The sequence below is a fragment of the Eubalaena glacialis genome, chromosome 12 (genome assembly GCF_028564815.1).
Source record: "Eubalaena glacialis isolate mEubGla1 chromosome 12, mEubGla1.1.hap2.+ XY, whole genome shotgun sequence".
NCBI lineage: Eukaryota > Metazoa > Chordata > Mammalia > Artiodactyla > Balaenidae > Eubalaena > Eubalaena glacialis.
In genome coordinates this window covers 29,612,708-29,631,037 of record NC_083727.1, presented here as the reverse complement: position 1 = coordinate 29,631,037, position 18,330 = coordinate 29,612,708, and the positions used below count along the sequence as shown (strand labels likewise).

The 18,330-nt window shown below is 43.2% G+C and overlaps 1 protein-coding gene across 2 annotated transcripts in view; it reads right to left on the bottom strand.

The window, feature by feature from the left end:
- The window catches only part of SLC2A12 (solute carrier family 2 member 12), a 56,214-nt gene that overhangs the window by 1,874 nt on the left and 36,010 nt on the right, over positions 1 to 18,330 (bottom strand). The window contains exons 3-5 of one of the 2 annotated variants that reach the window (XM_061207066.1): positions 15,224 to 15,346; positions 11,609 to 11,741; positions 7,772 to 7,919 (exon numbers count right to left, since the gene is read on the bottom strand). In XM_061207066.1, coding sequence (XP_061063049.1) covers positions 7,820 to 7,919; positions 11,609 to 11,741; positions 15,224 to 15,346 — 356 coding nt within the window. In that variant the 3' untranslated portion in view covers positions 7,772 to 7,819. Of the gene's footprint in view, positions 1 to 7,771; positions 7,920 to 11,608; positions 11,742 to 15,223; positions 15,347 to 18,330 lie in introns of those variants that run through there. The other variant, XM_061207065.1, reaches the window with a different exon arrangement.

The following is an 18,330-nucleotide window of genomic DNA, read 5'->3' as shown; positions in this document are numbered from 1 at the left end:
CTTTTCTCAAACTCTGCTTACCAATATGCCTATATTTATATCTACATATTCTGCTTTCTGCATTATCCCCTTGCCCCTGCATTAACAAATTCATTTCTGCAACATTATTCCCATCAGCATAAAAACATGCTCTAGTATTTTATGTTTATTTAAACAAACACCTTTGAACCTCTCTCTCCCCTTTCAAATATCCTGTCCTATGATTTAACCAGTTCATCGAGTGGCTACAACATGCCAAGTGCTATGGATGGAGGAGATAAAGACTCTGGCTTTCAAGGAGCTTACACCTTAACAGGAGCCAAGCACGTAAGCATATAATTTCAAGTAGTAAGAGTGCTAAGGAGAAAAGTAAACCAAGAAAGGGAAAAAGAATGACTTAGTTGGGGTGTGGGGGACTGTATCATACTGCTGGCATCTCTAAAGATTAGGTGACATCTGATCAGAAACTGGAGTGAAGTTAGGGAGGGAGCCACGTGAAGGATTGCAGCTAAGTGCTGTGTTGCGGAAAGTCCGATATGGCTAGAGCATGGCGAGTACATGAATGACAGACGTGAGGTTGGAGGGGAGGGTAGCAGCCATAGTTAAGAAGCTTGAATTTTATTCAAAATGTAGTAGGAGCCATGGGATTTTGAGCTGAGGAATGACGTTTTTAAGATCCATCTAGGGACTTCCCTGGTGGCGCAGTGGATAAGACTCCGTGCTCCCAATGCAGGGGACCCGGGTTCGATCCCTATCAGGGAACTAGATCCCACATGCATGCTGCAACTAAGAGTTCTCATGCCACAACTAAGGAGCCCGCCTGCCGCAACTAAGACCCGGCACAACCAAATAAATATTTTTTAAAAAATTTAATCCTTGAGCCTCAGTAAAGTCCTCAGATGATTGCAGCCTTGACCAACAGCTAGATTGCAACTTCCAGAACCAAAGCCATCCTGCTAAACCACTCCTAAACTCCAGACCCACAGACACTGTGTGAAATAATAAATGTTTATTACAAAAAATAAAAGATCCAGCTAACTGCTGTATGGAGAATAGCGTGCAGAGCGCAAGAGTTGAAAGAGAAAGACTAGTTTGGAGGTTAGTAAGTCCAAATAAAAGATGGTGGCTTGGATTTAGAACAGTACTGGTGGAAAGTGTATATTCATATGTTTTGTTAACATCTAACAAGACTTACTGATAGTGTAGCCGTGGGGTGTAAGGAGTAGCGTGGATGAATCCTAAGCCTCTGGCCTCAAAGCACCCCTGGCTTCAGAAGTTCCCCCCAAGCAGAAGACCGGTGGAGGAAATGTGACTGCATGATCAAGGGGACTGGGAATCAAGAGTTCTGTCATATTAGATTAGAGATGCCTTTTGGATGTTCCAACCAAAGATGTCAAGTGGACACTTGGATTTCGGAATTCGAAAATCAGGTAAAAGGTCTGAGACTAGAGATAGCCATTTGGGAGTCATCAATTTATGGATGGCTGATAAAGCCAGGGGAATACATCCAAGAAGTGAGTGTAGATGGAGATCTAAGGATTGAGCCCTGGGCATTATGGTATTTGAAGGGAGGGAGGGAGGAAGGGGAAGCAGCGGAGACCGAGGAATGACTAATGAGGTAGGAGGAAAACCAGGAAACTGTAATATTCCAGAAGACAAGTGAAAAAAAAAAAAATGTTTAAAGATAGGGAGCATGAGGGCCTGGGCACGTGCTGCTGGAAAGTCACATAACACGGGAACTAACCCTGAGGTTTGGTAACTCGGCAGAAGTCATGAGTAGCCTGGGGAGTCAGAAAGCAGGAAAGCAAGCCTGAGAGGACTAAGTTCAAGAAAGAATGAGAGGTGAGGACCTGGAGACAACAAGCAGAGCACTCTGGAACTGAAAAGTGGGCAGGGAGTGAGTGGGTACCCGGGGGGAATTTGAGGTTTGAGGTCTAGGGAGGTATGTTGTTTAGGATGGGGAGTACTGCAGCTCTGTGTGTGTGTGTGATGATAATCCCATAGAAGGGGGAAATTGATGACATGCTCAGGACAAATGAAAGAATTGGCCTTTGCACCAAGAGAGAGAAGGTGGGCATAGATGTAGGTAGTTGAGTAGATGGTGTGGAGGATGAAGTGGGCTCTTTCTGTTTTCTCGGTGAACTAAAAACCCAAGACCATCAGCAGAGAGTGAGGAAGTGGGAGGGAGTGCTGGAGGCTTGAGAGGGGACAGGGTGTGAGGCCACCATCTTGGACAGTAGGAAAATCAACTGACCAGGGCCATGTGGTAGGTTGCAGGACATTCCTGAAGACCTACTTGAGACTTATGTTCATCAATTTAAAATTGGACTTGTCAGTATAGTTGGGTGTATCTTAAGCCAAGTTCCTCGGACGCAGGGATAAAACAAGCTAAGAACTGGCTTAATCAGAATTAAGGTTTGCCTGAATGGAGGGAGAGGGGGCAGGGTAAAGGGAGGGGTGGTGCATGGGATCTAAGGAAGGTCAGAAAGGAAGTGAGGACATGGGTGATGACTCTTCAGTGGATTCCCAGTCCTGGTAGGTGCTTGAGAGAGAGCTGAAACGCAGAGTGGTCCGAGGGTGAGCGGGATGCTTGTGAAAGGAGCAGCGATGGGTAAAGACAGTCGAGGTTATGATCATCCTGTTTGCTCCCCTTCCCAGCATCATCCAGTCCCTCCTTCTGACAACACTCCTCTTGGCTTCAGTGATACCATATTCTCCTGGCTCCTCTCCAGCCTCACCGTTGGCTTCTTTTCAGTCCTTTCGATACTCACTCTCCTCTGCCTGTTCTCTAAGTGTTGGCATAATCTAGGGCTTGGTCCTGCACCTCATTCTCTTCTCTCTGCTCTCTGACTAGATGATCTCATCTGGTTCCATAACCTAAATACCACTTACCCAAATCTGACCCTGACTCTGAGTGTCTCCAGAATTTCATACTTACATATCCAGCTGCCAACCAGTACTATATCCATCTGATGTCTAATGGACATCTCTGTAATCTTTCCAGCCCTGAAACCTAGTTCTGAAAGGGCTCCCCTGTTTTACCGTCCATGCACTTTCTCAAGCTAAAAATTTAGGTACCACCCTGACTACATCATTGCCTTACTCCTATATCCAGTTAATTCATTAATTTATTCATTTTCAATAATGAGCTTCAATTATATGGGAAGAAATTATTCCAGGTGCTGGGAAACAACAGTGAACAAAGTATACAAAATTCCCTGCCTTCAAGGAACTTAACGGAGCGAGAGGAGACAGACAAGAAACCAAGTGAAATATAGAAGGTACCAGCTTTGGGGCAAAAACTGAAAAAAGAGAGTGGATGCAGAGTTGGGACACGATTGTGATTTTAAATAGGGTAACAGGACAATTCAGAAGGAGATAAAGTGGTGAGACAAGTGGATATCTAAGGGAAGGGAATTCTAGACAGAGGAAACCAGGGCAGAGACCCTGAGTCTTGAGCATTGCGTGGTGTGTTTGGGATGCAGCAAAATGGCCAGTGCAGCTGATGAGAGTGAAAGAGGGGGAGAGTAGTAGGATATGTAGGGCTGTACGGGCCATCAAAGCCGCTGGAGGATTTGAGCAAAGGAATAGCTTGATCATATTTAAAGGGATCACTGGCTGCTGTGCTGAAAACAGATCGGAGGGGATGGAGGCTGAAAACAGGACCAGGCAGGTGGTTACTACAGTAACGCAGGAGAGAGCACGGCGACTCAGATCAAGGGAGGGGCAGTGCAGGTGGCAGGCTCTGGATCTTTTTTTTTTTTAATAAATTTATTTATTTAATTTATCTATTTTTGGCTGCGTTGGGTCTTCATTGCTGCGCACGGGCTTTCTCTAGTTGCAGCGAGCGGGGGCTGCTCTTCGTTGTGGTGCGCAGGCTTCTTATTGCAGTGGCTGCTCTTGTTGTGGAGCACGGGCTCTAGGCGCACAGGCTTCAGTAGTTGCAGCACAGGGGCTCAGTAGTTGTGGCTCACAAGCTCTAGAGCACAGGCTCAGTAGTTGTGGCGCACGGGCTTAGTTGCTCCGAGGCATGTGGGATCTTCCCAGACCAGGGCTCAAACCCGTGTCCCCTGCATTGGCAGGCAGATTCTTAACCACTGTGCTTCCAGGGAAGTCCCTGGATCTATTTTTAAATTAGAGCCAACACTGTTTTCTGAAAGACTGAACATGGGGTGGGAGGGAAAGAGTCAGGGGAGACGCCAAGGTTTGTGACCAGAGCAAGTAGAAGGATAAGGTTGACATCAACTGAGGTGGAAAAGTCTGCGAGTGGAGTAGGTTTGGGGAATATTGGGGTTCAATTCAGATCATGTTTGTAATATTTGTTAGACATTTGAAAAGAGTTGGAGAGCAAACAGTTGAATAGACAAGCCTTGTGTTCAGGAGAGATATTGAAGCTGGAGATGTAAATGTTGGATTCAGTGGCATATGGATGGTGTAAAGACCGTAACTTTGAGATCAACGAGCCAGTGAGGGGATAGAGAAGGGGTCAGAGGACGAAGCCGTAGGGCACACCAACTTTAAGATAGTGACAGATGAGATGGAACCAGCAGAGGATGCTGAGGAGGAGTGACTGGTAGGAAACAACCAGGAGGTCAGTCCCTGAAGGCAGTGAAGCAAGTATTTTGGGAAGGAGGGCATGCTCACCCCAGTCAATGCTGGGGATGGTCACTACATGAGCCATTAAGACGACGAATGAGAATTGATCACTGGGTTTAGCAACATGGAGGTAACCAGGATGTTAAAAGGAGCAATGACAGTAGAGTAATGGCCATAAAAGTCTCATCAGAGCAGGTTCATGAGAGAATAGGAAGAGAGGAATTGCTGACAGTGAATAGAGACAACTCTGAAAGAACTTTGCTATAACTGATGGCAAAGAATACAGGTGAAAATGAATGATAGCAGAGCAGGACTTCCCTGGTGGCACAGTGGTTAAGAATCCGCCTGCCAATGCAGGGGACACAGGTTCGATCCCTCGTCCGGGAAGATCCCACACGCCACGGAGCAACTAAGCCCGTGGGCCACAACTGCTGAACCTGAGCTCTAGAGCCCGCGAGCCACAACTACTGAGCCCACATGCCACGACTACTGAAGCCCGTGTGCCTAGAGCCCGTGCTCTACAACAAGAGAAGCACTGTAATGAGAAGCCCGCACACCGCAACCAAGAGTAGCCTCCGCTCGCCGCAACTAGAGAAAGCCCGCGAGCAGCAACGAAGACCCAATACAGCCAAAAATGAATAAATAAAAATAAATAAATCTAATTTAAAAAATGATAGCAAAGCAAAACCTAGGGAGGAAAATGGGGTCAAAAGATTTTTTTTTTTTAAGATGGGGAAAAAAATCACACAAGGTTGCTCTGCTGATGCAAAATAGAGATCTAGGAGAGAGGGAAGATATGGATGATGCAGGGGTGATCAGGGAGGACCATTGGGGAATGTTCTGGAGAAGGGAAGGGCAGAGGGCATGAAGTGGTTGGCTTCACATAGGAATGAGTTAAAAGATAGAACCCAGAGGGATGGTGGTGTATTCGGATACAAATACTGATGTGTGGGTTGAGGTGGAAGGTTAAGGAAGTTCCCTTTCTGATTGTGTTCATTTCTTCCATGAAGTCAGGAGCAAGGCTGTTGGCGGGAGTGAGGATGGCTAAGGAGGTGGGAGGTTTCCAGAGAGAGGCTGGTATTGAGCAGTTGTCTAGGAGAGACAGTTCATGGACAAGGGACATGGGTGATTGCCAGGTAGCATGGAGGGGGCCTCTTGAGGTCAGTGAGGATGATTGAACCTGGGCCCCAGCCCTGTGCTCGTGTGCTTTCTCAGCTATGTTCAGCTGTGTGCCTGCAGACGCTGGCTTGGCACGCCTTAAAGTAAATGAGGTCATGTCACTCCCCTGCTGAAAATACTTTAGTAGCTTCCCATTGCACTTAGAATGAAATCCAAACTCAGTCTGTAAAGCCCCACACGTCAGTCTCCACCGACTTTCTCACTGGATCTCAAAGATCGCAGCCTCCTGAGCATCTTTTGGTTCCTGGAACAGGTCCAGTGTGTTTCTGATTTAGTCTTTGCACTAGCTGTTCTCTGCCTGAATTCTCTTTCCCCCTACCTTTGCAGGGTTGGCTCTTCATTACTACTCAGATTTTATCTTAAATGTTATCTCTCAGGATAACCTTCTCAGATCACCAATCAAAAATACCCCCCTGGGCTTCCCTGGTGGTGCAGTGGTTAAGAATCCACCTGCCAGTGCAGGGGACACGGGTTCAAGCCCTGGTCCGGGAAGATCCCACATGCTGCGGAGCAACTAAGCCTGTGTGCCACAACTACTGAGCCTGCGCTCTAGAGCCTGTGAGCCACAACTACTGAGCCCACGTGCCACAACTACTGAAGCCTGCGTGCCTAGAGCCCATGCTCTGCAACAAGAGAAGCCACCGCAATGAGTAGCCCGCGCACTGCAATGAAGAGTAGCCCCCGCTCGCCGCAACTAGAGAGAGCCCACGCACAGTAACAAAGACCCAACGCAGCCATAAATAAATAAACAAATAAATAAATAAAGTACCCCCTACAATAAGATACCACCTCAAGCCATTAGGTTGGCCACTACCAAAAAAAAAAAATAGAAAATAACAAGTGTTGCACTACTATACATAAAATAGATAACTAATATGGGCCTACTGTATAGCACAGGGAACTCTACTCAATACTCTGTAATGATCTATATGGGAAAAGAATCTAAAAAAGAGTGGATATATGTATATGTATAACTGATTCACTTTGCTGTACAGCAAACACTAACACAACATTGTAAATCAACTACTCTAATAAAAATGTACAACGAAACAAAAACCCAAAAAAACAAAAGTACCTCCCCCACACGCTTACTATCTTAATTGTCATGGCATTTTTGCTCACTGATTAATGTTATAGCACCTAGAACAGTTCGTGGCACAGAACAGGTGCTCAGTAAGTATTTAGCGAATAAATGAATTTGGGTGAATGAATGAAGGAATGACCACATAAAACGAGCTGCTAAAAGTGAAAAATAACCTAAGTCTCAGAACTAAAATATTTACAAAACATTAACCTGTTAGCTTTCTCTAATTGTTTCCACTTAAACTGGGGAAAAGAATGAAAGTCACAGCTGAAATAGCACATATGGCAAATGTCCCATTTTGTGTTTGTGTTTGTAGCTGGCAGGGCACAAGTTCAAAATAAAATCCTTTCAAATTACATTATTGCTGAAATCTTTTCTGACCTCTCCACTGAGTCATTGTTTATCTTACAAGAAACTTAACAACTTTGGAAGAATATTTGTTTTCTCAGCCTTGTAGAAATAGAAGGAAAAGAAGCCAACTCCAAATATGAGAAAGGAAAATATCAAGCGGTATGGAGTATCAAATTTGAAGTTAATTTGGTATTATAAATAGTTTCCTTTCTTGCTGCTTAGAAAATCATTGGGACATACACATTTGGACTCTCTTTCCCTGGGGACAAAAGTTGATTCACTGTTTCATTAACTCCGAAGTTCATGAAGACTCCCTTAGCTCAGCAGTAGCCGTCCTCCATCTTCGAGTTTACATCAACTTTCGTGTCCTCACAAGTCCCCGGGGGCTTTCCACCGCCCCACGTTCACTTAGCTAGTTCGATCACTTTTCAATACCATTATGTATTTTATTTCTATTTTTGTCTCTGCCATTTCCCTCCAGGGAACCTTGTTTAACACACATACTTCATACATAACTTTGGTCAATTTACACCATTCAGGCTGCTTACATTTTCATTTTTAAAGCATTTGCCAACCTACTGCTTCAAGCTAAGACATGTCCCAGGCTCTTTGATGTTGCAGAAATCAGAGTTAGCCAAGATTTCTGAAGGCAACTGTTTCCCTTCTGCCCTCAGGTACTGGGCTTTCCCCACAAGAATGCATCCCTGGTAGACACTGATGCTTGCTGCTCCTAGAAATGAATTTGAAATGCAGAATTGTTTTGCCACCTCGTCTTTCATAATTGGCACCTGTGCCCTTATCTCTATTTTTTCTTCTTCACCAACCTCCTGGTACTTGTGGAATCTGTCTAGGGGTGGGGAGTACTTGGGCTTTTGGATCTCTCCTAATTTGCAATTTAAAACTTTCTTGGAGAGGGTCTGGATTTAAGTTTGAGTAATTCAAAAACATTTCATAATGCAGAGTTTGGTTAATTTAGACAGATTTCTTCCCCACCCCGAATTCTGAATGAATATGTTTTGTTGAGTTTTAGACACCCAAATCACTATGTTCTTACAGAACGTCTTATTCTGGAGGCCTACTGGATGGAAAGATTGGCTTAAGTTTTGTCTTCAAATTTTCATTCGATTTGAAATTTGATCCATTCTGACAGCCCCATATTAAAAAAAAAAAAAAGATCTAAAAGTTTCTTAACTTTAATTCATTGAGAACATTCTGCTTTCAAGTTAGACTTTTTTAAAAAGAGGGCAATGAGGAGTGATTCTTAGTTTCGTTCAATTAATTCATTACTGCTTTCTCCCTGCTTCAATTTTTTAGTTAGTATTGCTCACAAGAATTGTAACAAACCTTTATTTTTAAAGGCATTCTCTACCCCAATACATGTGCCCTTCCTTTGCACTTGCCAACACAGTGTATTGCAATGGTCTGTTTTCTGGTCTGCCTCTCCAAGTAAAGGAGCTATGGATTCTTTGTCTCCTATATTTTCAGTCCTTTCCTAATACAGTGTCTACTCCATAGTAGATAATCAACAAAGAGTTGAATGAATAATCTCTGAAGTTGCGGGCAGGGAGTGGTATGCTGGAGGCCATATGTCTCCCTTTTCTGAACACATACCTCTTCCTGTTGCACAGATTGTTAGATCATAAGATTAAATCTCATCTGTGATCCACAGATCAAAACTTGTTGTGGTTTATATTGTTACCCATAATCTAATCCCCACACACAATGAATTCAGCATTGGATTGACCACAAGGTATCCAACTGAACAGTGGATACTTTTTAATCATCTGCTAGGAATCAATTTTAAGCTAGGCACTGTAGAGATTACATACAAAAGATAATGGGCCAAGACCATTCCTGGATGCCAAAACTTTATAACCTACTTAATTAAGGAAGTGAAATCACTAGAGTTTTAGCTAAGGCAATATAAGAAGAAAATGGGGGGAATTCCCTGGTGGTCCAGTGGTTAGGGCTCCCCATGTCCACTGCAAGGGGCACAGGTTCAATCCCTGGTCAGGAAACTAAGATCCCGCATGCCCTGTGGCGTGACCAAAAAAAAAAAAGTGGGACTAGAAAATATTGATGATCCTGGTGAAAGGAATATTATCAGGGCTAGGGTTACTCAAGGCTTTGAAGATGAGGATTTGCATTGGCCCTTAAGGCATAAGGCTATAGGGCTAACTCTTCAAAGATAACTCTCATGTAGGAATAGAAGCAGAAATAAGGAAGTAAGAGTTAGTGAGGCAGGAGAAAACCCAGGGAAAAAAAATTGTTTCTTAGGAGGTAAAAGAATTTCAAGAAAGAGTAGGTGTGGTAGATTAAATGTGGTAAAAAACAAAAACAAAAAACTTTGCCCTTCGTTTCATCAAGACATAAGTCAATCCCTACACCCCTTGAACCTGGGCTGGCCTTGGGACTTGTACTGACAATAGAAAGTAATGGAAGTGATGTAGTGTGACTTCCAGAAGGGAAACCTCATGGAACCTTGCAGCTTATGCCTCCACTACCTTGGGATGCTGCCCGGAGGCAGACATTGTTGATGTCTGACAGGTGAGGAAGCCACACTAGCCTCCTGGAGGATGAGGCTACCTGAAGAGAACTGAAGCTCCCCGCTGTGTCAGCACCTTCCAATCCAACTGACCCTCCTGCTGATGTTGGGGGAGCCTGGGTGACATGAGCAAAGGCCCCACCTAGCCAAACCAAAGGATCACGGAAAATAGTAAATGGTGTATTTTAAGCCACTACATTAGGGGAGAGCGTTTTATATCTAAATAGACCACTGATGTGAAACAAGCTCTAGGGAAGATGAGAAATGAAGGGTGACCAACAGATGTGGACATCACTGGTGTTCTGGCATCTAAGTTCTGGAAAAGGCCTGCATCGGTCAGACATGTTTCCAGTTTACAGATGAATGCACTGCGTTATCAAGGTCTGAGGCTATTCGTTATTTGAATCATGTATGTGTAATTAATTGTCGTTCAGATTCTGTGCTCGCCAAGAAATCTAATTATTTGACTTCAACTTGAATAGAGCCAGGCAATGCTCTGGCCAGGCCAAGGAGATAGCTGGCTTTCCTGACAATTATATTTCTCTTTGTAAATGAATACTTTTCATTTTCATTGAAGGCTTTAAAAATAGGGCCTTATCTGCATCAAAAATCAGCCCTACAGTTGACATTCACCTTGAATTAAGAGAAAAGTTTTTCTGCTTACTAAAATGAAATGTCTTTAAAATGTAAACCTTTTTTTTTTTTTTTGGCCACCCCACTCGGCTTGTGAGATCTTAGTTCCCTGACCAGGAATTGAACCCAGGCCCTGGCAGTGAGAGTACCGAGTCCTAACCACTGGACCGCCAGGGAATTCCCTGTAAACCATTTTAAAGTATATAAGGTACAAAGTAAAAATCATCCATACTCCTACTTACTTCATACCCTAATAATAATAAAAAATTATTATATAATACTAATAAACCAGGATTAAGAGCTCGGTCTATATTTTTGTACACATATACCTACCACCAATTCACCTATCAGGTTTATTCTTCCTTCAGACAAAACATGAAGAATCACTATGCCCACAGTTTCTGTAGCCATCATACATTTCTCTCTAGTGTAATGCAAGTTTTTTTAGAAGAAAGGCACAAACTATAAATACGTAGTTTCCTCCTGTTATATTAAAGTCCACGAACAAGTATCCCTACATTTTTGGGCAGAATGATTAAATCCTAGGAAGAGCAACAAGTTCCCCTTCATTCCTGGCCCCTTTGCATCCTCTCCTCCCCCAGGCCACAGTTTCAACAGTCAAGAGCTGTGAGACCTGCTCCTAAAGAAAAGAGGAGTATTCTACAGGCCACTGCTATGTCAAATTGTTCAAGCAGTCTCTCCGTATGAATTTTATTTAACCAGTGTTCTAACTGCCTATTCATGTAGGAAACTCTTTATCTTTCTTCGTGCACTTTGTGCCATATTTGGAATAATTGTAGACATTTAAGCCCAAGAGTTTTCCTGGTAACCTTAGCCTTAACAAGTGTTTAGGGCTTAGAGACCTACAAGTGTGATAGAGGTGGAAGGCTGAAGCCCACGGTGCTAGCACAAGGCAAGCATGACATTCCAGGACCACCTGAAACCCCAAGCAACTCCCACCCCCTGTGTGGGAAACCAGAGATGGGCGAGGTACTTCAATCATTACTGAAAAGAGCTTTGAAAGTTTCACTTGTTAGAAAGCTCTGCTTATTCTAATTCCTTAGCTGAATTAGCCAAATTAAATGCATGGCAGAGAAACTCGAATTATGCTTTGAGATATGGTTTCTCCACCAAAGGGAATATCCTAAAAAATTTCAGATATTATTATTATTCCACTGTATATAAAAGTTGAATTTTTGACCAAAGAGTGCTGTTTGGAGAGCAATGCACATAATACTCACTCTTTTGCCAGCTCCATTGATATTTGTTCCAAAGAGCATCCCTTTGTTTCGGGTATAAACACAACAACAAAAACCAGAGATGCTAGACTCATAATTGTATATATAAAGCACACACATGGCAGGCCAATGAGATCTAGAGAGGACAAAAGAAATTGGTTAGAGATGCATTTTGTGTTGCTTTCATCCCATTTGTGGACAGCTGCTTCTTAGAGCATATATGAAAACATATGTATTTTCAAACATACCGGTAGTATCCAGGAAAATAGCAATCACAAATTAAAAATATAGCCAGCCTCTAAAAGTTTCATTTTCACAAACAACCCCAGCTTTCTCTGGTAAAGTGAATAACAATCTTGTAAATATCACAATTTAAACCCAATGCCATCTTCTTGGTGAACATAATACTTTTCGTTTTCAAAATGGTAATAGAAATGCTCATTGCCAAAAACAAAAACAAAAACAAAACAGAAACACATAAAACAGAAGGTAAACTATCTCCTCTCTCCTCACCCTCTACCATTCCTCTCGTGGGAATCCCCGCCATCGCAGTTTGGTTTCTACTTGGTAGACATTTTTAAAGACATATTTATACAGATGGACTCTTCTTGGAATGAGCTCCCCCTTCTTTACTCTGATTTGAATAAATTGTTTCATGTTGGCAATATTTCATCATTTTAGTAGCTGGCAGTATTTGTAATACTGCTTCCTGGATTCAGAGAAAAAAAGTGATAATGGTTCGACTGAAAGGCATTAACTTGCTAAGATGCATCAGCAAGAAACAGGACCCTCCAGGTTTTGATGGATCTCACCCGCCAACCTAGTTTTCCCTCTGAGTGCTTCTAGCCAGAGGTACAGTCCCTTTGTAGTACTGACCAAGGTCAAGGTATGTTAGCTGGTGAGAGGTGGCCCCCAAGGCACTTGAGTCTGCCCTTGCACTGCGGCACCCCGGGCTCAGCGGCAAGTCCAGTGTGGCCAGGAACAGGGAGGAGGAAGCTGGATTTTTTTGAACACAGGCTCAGACCAGCCACAGACTGAAACAATGCAAATAGCCCTTAGCGGCCACAAATCACAACTGGTCAGTCGGGGACATTGAGCAGTTATGCGGAAGGCATTTGGTAATGCAAAGTGGAAGGCTCTATGCATATTAACCACTCATAGGTCAGCTGTGCTGAGGTGGGGAGAAGCAGGGAGAAGGAAGAGCTCTGCAGTCCTTCTGGCAATTTTAATTGAAGTTCGCTCCCTCTGTGCTTTTCTTGCTGCTGACACAGGGTTTTGCCCAAGTGAGTGTTTAATAAAGTGCTTGGAGAATTGGTCCTTCTTTCCTCTCTGGGGCATAAAACCAGAAAATAAAAAGTGGAAAAAAAAACAAAAACCCAAAAGGTTATCTCAGCAAACTTCTCTGCTCTTCTGTTTGAGTACTTTCAGTAACAGGGAGCTCATCACTTATCAAAAATGCACACTGCAAAAAAAAAAAAAAAATGCACACTGCGTTGTGAGTCAGCCCTGTCTGTTTCAAACACATTCCCCACTCGTTCCTAAGCCCAAGTCCACCTTCCGGGAACTTGGGTTCAGAGGTTCCGCTGTGCCCTCTGGATCAGCCTTCCTCATCCCTTCTTCACGAAAGCGGCGCAGATATTTGAATGCACCTCCATCCCTTGTTGAGCATCCTCTTGTCCAAGTCAAACTCCCAAACTCTTGCAACCGTTCTTCACAGACCATGGGTCACCTGCCCATGTTATCCAGGTTGCCCTCCCTTGGTGGACACACTGCAACCCTCTTCAAATATTTTACTCAGAGCTGAGAGCAATACCACAGCTGTATTATGACCACAGCAGAGTATGTCTGTGTCTCCGGTACACCCCGTTCTTATTGATACAGCTGAAATTGCGCTAAAAGTTGGTGTCCAAGGGCTTGCCACCAAGCAGAACCCTTATATCTTTTACTTGGAAAATTGATTTTTGAAAAGAAGTATAGAATTTCAAACCTAGTCCAATGAAATGTCATTTACAGGTTTGAGCTCATTCCAGAATTTTTTTTTAGAATGAGTACGCTTTCCCAACGTTTGTTCTAAGAGCCCATGCAGAACTTCTGAATCTTCATCAAGTTCATCCTATGTATTAGCTATCCTTCCCAGAAATTCGTGTCATCTTTATCCATCCTTTATCATTTCCATTCTTTCTTTTATATTTCTCTTTCTCCATATAAACAGTAGGTAAGTGTGTGTGTGTGTGTGTGTGTGTTTGTGTGTGAGAAGGTGAAGGGCACGGGTCTATGTGTGTGATCTGAGCAGGAGACGTACGGTTGGTGCAAATGACCAGTTCCTGTGTTTCCTTTCATCTTGGGCTATTTCCAAAAATGTAGGACATAAATATTTTAAAATTTTATGTAAAAACCCAAACTGTGCTTAATTAATAACTCTAAAAGTTCATTTCCAAAAGTAGATATACTCAAAAAAAAAGTGACAAGATTCAGAAGTACTACATATAGATATATACTTTTTTGACTATACATCCACTTTTGAAATGGTATCAATATATATTATCTCTGTATTATAGATACTATTTAATATTTATACATTATATATATATACATATACATATAAAATAAAGGAAGGGACGAAAACTCAACTCATTGGTCAGTTTTGGAGGATGCTGGGGAACTACCTCATTATTTTGAAAAGCAGAAAATAAAGAGAAAATTTCAAACATTAATCTTGGTTTTCTTATATGATTCATACTTCAGGGTAGGCAAATAACTAATGAGAAGAAATTTCTCCTTAAGAGAAGTATTGCTGATAAAAAACTTAGTAGGAGTGATGAAATGAAGATAACGGATCTGAAAAATGATCCTCAAAGGATGCAGGCATGACAAAGTGGGAGACAAGCACACAGGATGTGCCTCTGATGGCAGGACACAGGCCATCACCAGGGAAGGAGTTTGCAAATAAACAAGAAAATCTAAATCTTTTTCAGCCTCTACATCTAAATAGCAGTCTACAGGAAACACAAAGGACAGAGGGTCACGTGATGTGACTAAATCCAACCCCCGGGGAAAACAGCAAATCCAACCCCGGGGAAAACTCTATGAAACAAACGACCCAGTTTCTTCATTAAAAATATAAAGTGTAGGGGGAGGAGAAATGGAGACGAAACCTACAAATTATGAGACATATCAATCAACCATAAATTAAGTATTTGGATTGTGATTCAAACAAAGTATAAAAAATAATTATGAGACAATTGGAAGGATGTGAACACAGACTGGATACTTGATACCAAGAGACTATTAATAGTATAATATTTTTAGGTGTGATAATGATATTGAAGTTATAGTGTTTAAATGTCTTATCTTTTAGAGGTCCCTGCTGAAATTTTAGGGACAAAATGACATGTTTGGACAATGACTCAAAATAATTTGGGGGGAAGAGCAGGTGGGGTCACAAATGAAGACTGATAAATTTTTAAATTGGGTGGTCAGTACATCAGGTTCACTGCCATTCTCTTTACTTTTGAGTGTGTTTGAAAATGTTGACAAGAAAATGTTTTTCAGGCGAGTGTGCTTCCCTAAGATTTGTCCTAAGAGCACAAAAGGCATTAGAGGAAAGCGAGTTCTTACCTGTCACAGTCAAAAAGGTCAGAGAGATGAGGAGATTGATGCCCCAGTTCATGCTAGAAGTTAGAGCCATGGCTCGTCCTCGAATTCCACCAGGAAAAATCTCACTCAGCACCAGCCAGGGCACTGGAAGACAAGGAAGAGTGGGTGGGGGACAGCAAAATGAACAAAAAGCCATTGAAGCTGAGGGCCAGCCCGCTGACCTCTGCCCTAGTCCCACGTGATCTGTGGTTGGAGAGCAGGGCCATGTCCTTTTACAGGACGAGGGAGGAGAGAGTGTGCTTTCTCTTCACCTCCAACCAAGTGAGAAGGGATTCAGGAGAAACACTGAGAGAGCTTGACAATGGTCCCTGGAAGTAGGGGGAGGGACATAAAGGGCTGGTAGGGGACACTGGCCTGAGAAATGCAAACAGAAAGGGCAGTGGCTAGGGCCACCTGCCCACGACAAGGGGCAGCTGTGAGCCTCCTGCCAAGCACAGAGCCTCAATGCCAGAGCCCGGCTCTATCTGCTTTCCTCTGGGCCCTTTCCTGTAATCTCCTCTGCCCCCGACCTTTGCCAAGTCCAACATCATAGCTACTGAGTGGGTAGGAGATAGAGCCAGGAGGGCGGAGGAAGGAGGCTGGCTCCTCTCCCCTCCCCTACTTGGGCTTCCTGACCTGTGGCAAGCTGGGTGGAGAGAAGCTCTCAATTAGACAGAGCTCCAGGATTCGATGTTATGCCAGACAAAACATTTGACTTTCTGAAAGGAGACTCTTCCTGGCACGAAAACTGATCAGAGGACTTTTTATGATCTGAGAGTGACACAGAACATTATAGGACCCGCCTGACGGGATTAGAAAGGGCAGCAGAGGAGCAAATTAACTTGTCTTCTGCTCACAGCCTATCAAATCCAGTTTGCCTAATAGCTACCAGTTCTTCCAATGGGCTGAGACCTTTACAAACCTTATCTCATTTGATCCTCGCTGAATTCCTACCAGATAGGAACTACATTACTCTCCCTCTTTTATAGAAGAGGAAATTGAGGCTTAAAGGAGTTCACAATTTGCCAAGGTCTCAGAGCTCAGAGGTGGCAGCAGAGGTGGCGTTGAGCCTGGGCAGCCTCTGGAACTCATGCTTTTTCATCTCGGTGCTCTCTTGGGGGTGGCTCAATAAATATTCGTTAATGAATACATAAATGTGGAGTATAAGCACCTCTGATGCTGAGGAAAGAAGGGCTTAGGAGCTGTCCCAGCCCTGCTCCCTGCTGGCTAAGTCACATTGTGTTGCAAAGCCGGTGTTTAGATACAGACCAGATGCATCGCCTTGCCCGAGAGGAGGCGGTGTGAGGGAAGGAGCGAGAGGCCAGGGAGCGGCCCCCCCGCCAGCAACCACCTGGGCTGCCAGTGCCAGAATCATGGAGCAGTCACCTGTGTCCCTGATTGAAAAGTCACCTCTCACGACAAGATCATGCTCTGTAGAGAAAACACCTGCTCGGAGTAAATGTGCTGTTTTAAAGTAAGAAAAATATTTAAATTATACAAGAGGGCTGGAAACACATTTTTTTTCTCGATTATCTTCTCCAAGTGAATCTACGTAGGGCGTGGGCGAGAACTGCAACCAAAGGAACATGATTATTATTGTTCTAATTAAGAGGGAATTCAAAAATAACATTCCAGATCCCTCCCCTCCACTCTTTCCCCCAGAAGACCTTCACTAGATTCTTGCAGATTATATCCTTGGAGACCAGTGCAAAGCTCAGGTAACCTTGCCTTGAGCTTTGCAAGACTGGGGATCTGGATCTGAGTAGAATGACGGCTGCATAATTCTGGTGAAGCCTTTGTAATGACCTGTCCTTGGGCAAATACAAGATGAAAGTATGTAAGTCCACTCTGTTGAAGATAAATAATCTATGCCGCAGGCCAATCCCCCAGGCCCCTTCCTGCCTTGGGTATTTGGTGAGGGTAGGGGTGGAGCAGAGAGTACCTTAGGGTCTTTTGCTCTAGCAGCCATGAGGAAAAGGTGGGGGAATGGACACGCTGATTTTCTTTGAGGATAAGAGTTAGCACTGGTTTTCTTGATCTACTTCCATCCCCTCTTCATCATCTCTGATATACCCCACTTCCCCTCCCCATCTTGCATCACGATGGCTTCTTGGAATTATTTGGTGGGGTTTGGGGAAAATCCTTTCCACGCTGTCCTCAGATGAGAATGAGTTGATCCTGCTGTTACAGAGAGTGGTGGATCTTACCAACAAGAAGATGGGACAGTTGCACAAAGCACTAGTTATAAGTGCTCAGTTTGAACTGTCAAGGGCTCACCTAAAACAACCCAGCAACCACACTGAGGCCTGTCCTAGGCATGCGTTCAGTGCAGCAGCTGAGCCAAGCTCTTGGGCAGTTTAACCAGTCAGTGAGCAATGAACTGAATACTGAAAAACAGACTTCCGTCAGTCTCTGATGGGCCCTTGTTGTCAGGCAAAACTTACACCTGACATTTCCAAAAGTAATATATCATTGCTGAAAGCGACTACTTCTTTTTTGATCTAGTGGAGAAAATTCAAGAATTGATGCCTTGGTTTATGTAATACTGACAAACTGGATGTTGCAGCAATTGACAAAGGTTTTGACAAGGATGGTTCAACACCCCCAATATGGAACCTGTCAAGTCAAAAATAAGGAGAGTAAATAATTAATAGCTATTTGTAAATTAATTTAAATAATTAATTAATTCATAATCATGTTAAAATAATTTTAACAATGATCTTAGAACCATAAAAATCACAGGTTTTCAGATCCAGAGAGCGTGAAATAAAAATCTGAAAGTGGAACTTGCAGCAAGATAGAACTTACTGAGAGGGTACAGTCTTTCCATGGAAGACTTAGGAGCAAGATAGTGCCAGAATCTTATAGGCCTCCATGTTGCCTGAAAAAGGGCTGTGAGTACCCAAAGCGGAAGGAATAGAGAAGCTCTTTCAATTCATAAGTAAAGAGCAAAGAGGTATAAATCATCACATGGAGATATATACTGGTATTTAATAATAACAGGTGGAAGTTTTTTTTTTGGTCGTTTGTTTGTTTGTTTGAATCCCTAATGTTTTCCCAGTGAGATGGCCTAATTTCTCTCCAACAAA